The sequence below is a fragment of the Staurois parvus genome, unplaced genomic scaffold (assembly GCF_062004578.1).
Source record: "Staurois parvus isolate SC_StPar_1 unplaced genomic scaffold, SC_StPar_1.0 ptg001192l, whole genome shotgun sequence".
NCBI lineage: Eukaryota > Metazoa > Chordata > Amphibia > Anura > Ranidae > Staurois > Staurois parvus.
In genome coordinates, this window is record NW_028318988.1 from 3,040,605 (window position 1) to 3,045,065 (window position 4,461).

General features: G+C 40.7%; 1 protein-coding gene across 1 annotated transcript; it reads left to right on the forward strand.

Moving 5' to 3' along the window:
- Window positions 1–2,106: 2,106 nt before the first annotated feature.
- LOC149438427 (olfactory receptor 6E1-like) lies at window positions 2,107–2,955 on the forward strand. The gene has a single exon (XM_089659891.1). It carries the CDS (start codon window positions 2,107–2,109, stop codon window positions 2,953–2,955), a length of 849 nt encoding a protein of 282 aa, XP_089516017.1.
- The last annotated feature ends 1,506 nt before the right edge of the window (window positions 2,956–4,461 follow it).

Sequence of the window (4,461 nt, forward strand, 5' to 3'; positions counted from 1 at the left end):
CCAAGCGACCTATGCGCCAGGTCCAACCGCCAATCAACTTCCGGGACCCCAGGAGCAAGAACGATGAATAAAGACAACAGATGGCACTGGAGTTGGGAATCAGAGACCGTTTCAGCAATGCCACGTATAAGAATGTTCTGGAGGCGCTCCCTATTCTCCAAATCTTCCTGTTGAAATTGTAATTGGGTCACAGATTGTTTCAGGGTGGTATTATCTTCCTTTAGAACATGGACATATTGTACCAGTTCATCAAATTTTGACTCAAAGTGGTCTGTGCAGTCACCTATCTGGGAGATCCCCCCTAGGGTCCTGGGAAAGCTTCCCAACCTCAGCAGAGATAGAGGCAGTAATATTGCATAAAAATACTTGCAGTTTATCTTCTAGGATTTCCACCGTCAGCGCTGGGGTCACTGGTGAGGTCTGGAAAGTTGCAGAGGGGTCTGCTTCCATTTCAGCCATCTATGAGCACCTGGAGGCTTCCCCTGGGCCACCACCTCTAATTGAGGCTGAGAATCTGGGCCTAGTGAAAAATCTCTCCAGGATCGAGGCCCGTGGGTCCGGAGGAGGTACCGTGGGTGGTTTCCAGTGCCCAATGTTTCCCATGTGTATGCAGAGACCCAAAGGAAGGCACTCCCGGGTCTGCAGCAGCAGCAGAAACGGTTTGGGATGGGTCTGAGCATCGCCAAAGCTCAGGGATTAAGCGGCTGCCACCCTGGACCACTGAGCATGTGCCCCACCACTTCCCTGTTTGATGGTAAAGAATGAGTGCCAGGTTCCCTTTAAGAGCTGTAATCTTGAACTGAGCTTGAAGTAGTAAATAGCATTAATTGACATAAATGTCTATGGACAAAGACAACTCCTTCTAAATGTCTAAAAGATGAACAATAGTAGGAATCCTGCTCTGCAGAGAGGGGCATGAACTTGTTGATTTAGTTGGCATTGCTGTATCTTGTTCTCTGACTGTATGTTCTGTGATCAGCTTAAACAATAACTGTAATTCATATATGTTCCAACAACGGCGCTGGTCTAACAAGGCCATAAACTGGGGCAACTGTATGTGATATTCACAACTATGTACAAGCAGATAACTATGGTGACTAGATATCACTTTGTTAGTGGATACATGGGTCTCACTCCACAGGTCAATGTGGTTCAGCAGATGGCCGTGATTCGTATTTCACAATGGATAGAGACAGTCCACAGGCCCTCTGGTTTAGACTTGGCGTTCCGCTCTGTCTTCTACTGTCAGAGTGGCCTGCTTGGCAGCGTAGCTGGATGGTCAGTGAGGTCTTTCCGCTCTCTCTCTCCATACCTGGCTCCGCGGTTTAGTTCAACACTTCAGCCGTCAGCACACTTCCTTCTCCTTCAATCTCTCTCCCCACTCTCCTGGCCAATCTTCCAGGCTTTGATATTTATATGCCCCCCGCCCACATGCTACCTCTCCTGCAAAATGTAGTCCCAGACACTCTGCTTTCAGCCAAGTTCAGAATTACAAGTTCCAGAGGGCTGTTCTATCAATGTGAGTAACCCTGAATAGCAGGCCACCACCATCTAATGTCCGTTTTAATGTATTGAAGTTAATACCATTTCAATGGGTTACAGTAAGGATAATAATAATATTTTGTTATTGATGCTACTATTACTTCCGTTCAACTTTTATATACTGTTTGGCATTTATTTGATATAATACACTTGTGTGTCTCCTTTCCAGGCAATTCGAAATAGAAAAATATAATTAATGTGATTTTATTTCCAGCCAGCTTAACTTGTTTTTGAAAATCTTAGGAGAGAAAAATCCCTTGGGTTACTTTTAGAAATATGCCTATAAAAACCTCAGGAAGTGTACTGATCACTGCATCTATCCGGCAATCACAGATGTGATAGAGATCTGCTCCAACAGCATGTAGGTCTACTTTCAACAACATGGTACACAATCATTTATAGAGAAATAGACTCACAAATCTTGACTTTGTAGGAAATCACAGCAGATTTAAGATGGAAAATGTAACTAAACTCAGTCCATCTTTTGTGTTTCTAGGAATCTTAGAGATGGAGAGATTCCGATTTCCATATGCTATTGTAGCTTTTATCTTCTATTTGACTACTATGGTTTTATGTTGTCTGATTGTGTATGTAATATTGGTAGAGGCTAGTCTTCATGAACCAATGTATATCTTCATATGTAACTTGATCATTAATGGTATATTTGGAAATTCAGTCATTTTCCCCCAATTTATAATTGACTTGCTGACTGGATCTTCAACTATATCCTTTTATGAATGCCTAGTACAAGTATTCTGTATGCAAAGCTTTTCTACTGTGGAAGTCTTCACTTTTACTGCCATGGCCTATGACCGATACTTGGCTGTAGGCTACCCACTGAGATATGCCACCCTAATGACGAATAGAAAAGCTCTGAAATACATAGCAGTTATCTGGATTTCAGCCTTCATACTTGTTGTTATTCCATTGATTATGACGGCCAACCTGAAATTCTGCGGGGTCAATATTAATAATATTTTCTGTGAGAACATGTCCCTTGTCAGGCTGGCTTGTGGGAACTCAGCCGCGGTAAATAATATTTTTGGACTTGTGGAAACACTCCTTGTCCTTTTTGGAACATTTGTAATTATCATATATTGCTACATGAGGACATTGTGGATCTGTTTAAAGATCTCCAAAGTAACTTGCCTGAAAGCCATGCACACTTTGTCCTCACATATAATCACTTTTTCCATTTTCTTGACAGCTGCCTTGTTTGTTTTTTTAAGATACCGCTTGAATGGCGGGGCAATTTCTATCCCCATTCATGTTTTCCTTTCTATCACTGGACTTCTCACATCAGTTATTGTGAACCCTATTGTCTATGGTATAAGGACTGAAGCTCTAAAATTAAAAATAATCCGAAATGTACATAAACTGAAATTCTGGAAAGATGTTTCTGATTTAAAATAAATTAAGTGTCATAATTGTAATTAAAATGATATTTTAGTGATGTTTTGATTGATTTCAGTACTGTGCAGGGTTTTTATTATGGTTTGAATCATTGTGATGCACTTTTTTGCTCTGTAATATTGGAGGGATTTGCTGTCCAAGAATAACAATGGGATTAATTTACTAAAGGCAGATAGACTTTGTGGTTGGAAATGCAGTTGCTCCAGAGCTTAGTAAATGAGGAGAAGGTCTGTTGACTGCCCTCATCCAATTATGTGCAAAAAAAACTGTTTTTTCTTCCTTGCATGTGATTATGAATCCTTTGAAACTTTGTCTCATTTACTAATCTCTGGAGCAATTGCTCTTGCAGAGTGCAACTGCACTTTCAAGGTGCACTGTCTATTTGCCTTTAGTAAATCAACCTCAGGGGTGTGAGGAAAGATCTCTTTAAGGTAGGGGGAATTTCCTTCTTAAAGCATGGCATCTGGTGTGAATTGACTCTAGAGGAAGACCGGACAAAGATTGCACAGTCAGATTGCAAAGTATATAGTGAGCTTTCGACAATTGTTCCAAAAAGTTCCTGTGCAGGCACTTCTTTATGGTTCCGCAGCTGTGCTCCAACTCTATTTCTCTATTTTCTTATACTTTCCCTGCTAATTCAACACAGCTGTCCCCTGACCCCCCACCCCCACTTCCCTACTCAGTCCATTACTGCTGGTCCTTGCTCCTCACTCCCAACCAACACTGTTGTCCTGCTCCTCACTCCCAACCAACACTGCTCTCCCCTGCTCCTCACTTCCAACCAACACTGCTGTCCCCTGCTCCTCATTCCCAACCAACACTTCTCTTCCCTGCTCCTTACTCCCAACCAACACTTCTGTCCTATAAAATAAAAGTGAATACTTGTGAGCTACTATGACTGAGGTGTTCAATATATTATTCGTAATTATAAACAACCTAGATATTATACTAGGTGCGCTGACACTTTCACAAACTCACTTGGTTGTGTATCTAATAATCAATGTATATATACTTATAATGCCGCGCTCCTACTATAAGTACTTAATCACATATTATGTGTCACTCATCTAAATAAATATATAAATAAACGGAATAATGATAATTAATAGTAAGTGATAAATGTGACATATAGATCAATATGTTTAAATTAAACCAATATAGTGCTTAATTATACCATTTGTGCTCAATCAATAATATCAATACAATAAATTGTGCAAATATAATACATATAGTGCATGAATAAATTAAAAAGTCTTTTTTATAAATTAGTGCAATGTGCAATGTGCAGGTGAACCCCTTAATCCCTCTTTCCAGGTGCCGTGTGGTCTCAATATGCGCTCACCTTAATATTTGCCCAAATAAATTTAGGCAAATAAACTTTTTGTCCTTCCAGGACTGGTGGGATGGTGCTCCTATATATGGTATTCCAAATGGAAGTAAAGGTCTGCTCAGATCCTCTTTTTATCTCCTCTCACTCCATACACATAGCCACTCATGGATGGACCT

Coding starts and splice junctions, on each gene's coding strand:
- LOC149438427 (XM_089659891.1), top strand. CDS start 2,107: ATGGTTTTATGTTGTCTGATTGTGTATGTAATATTGGTAGAGGCTAGT.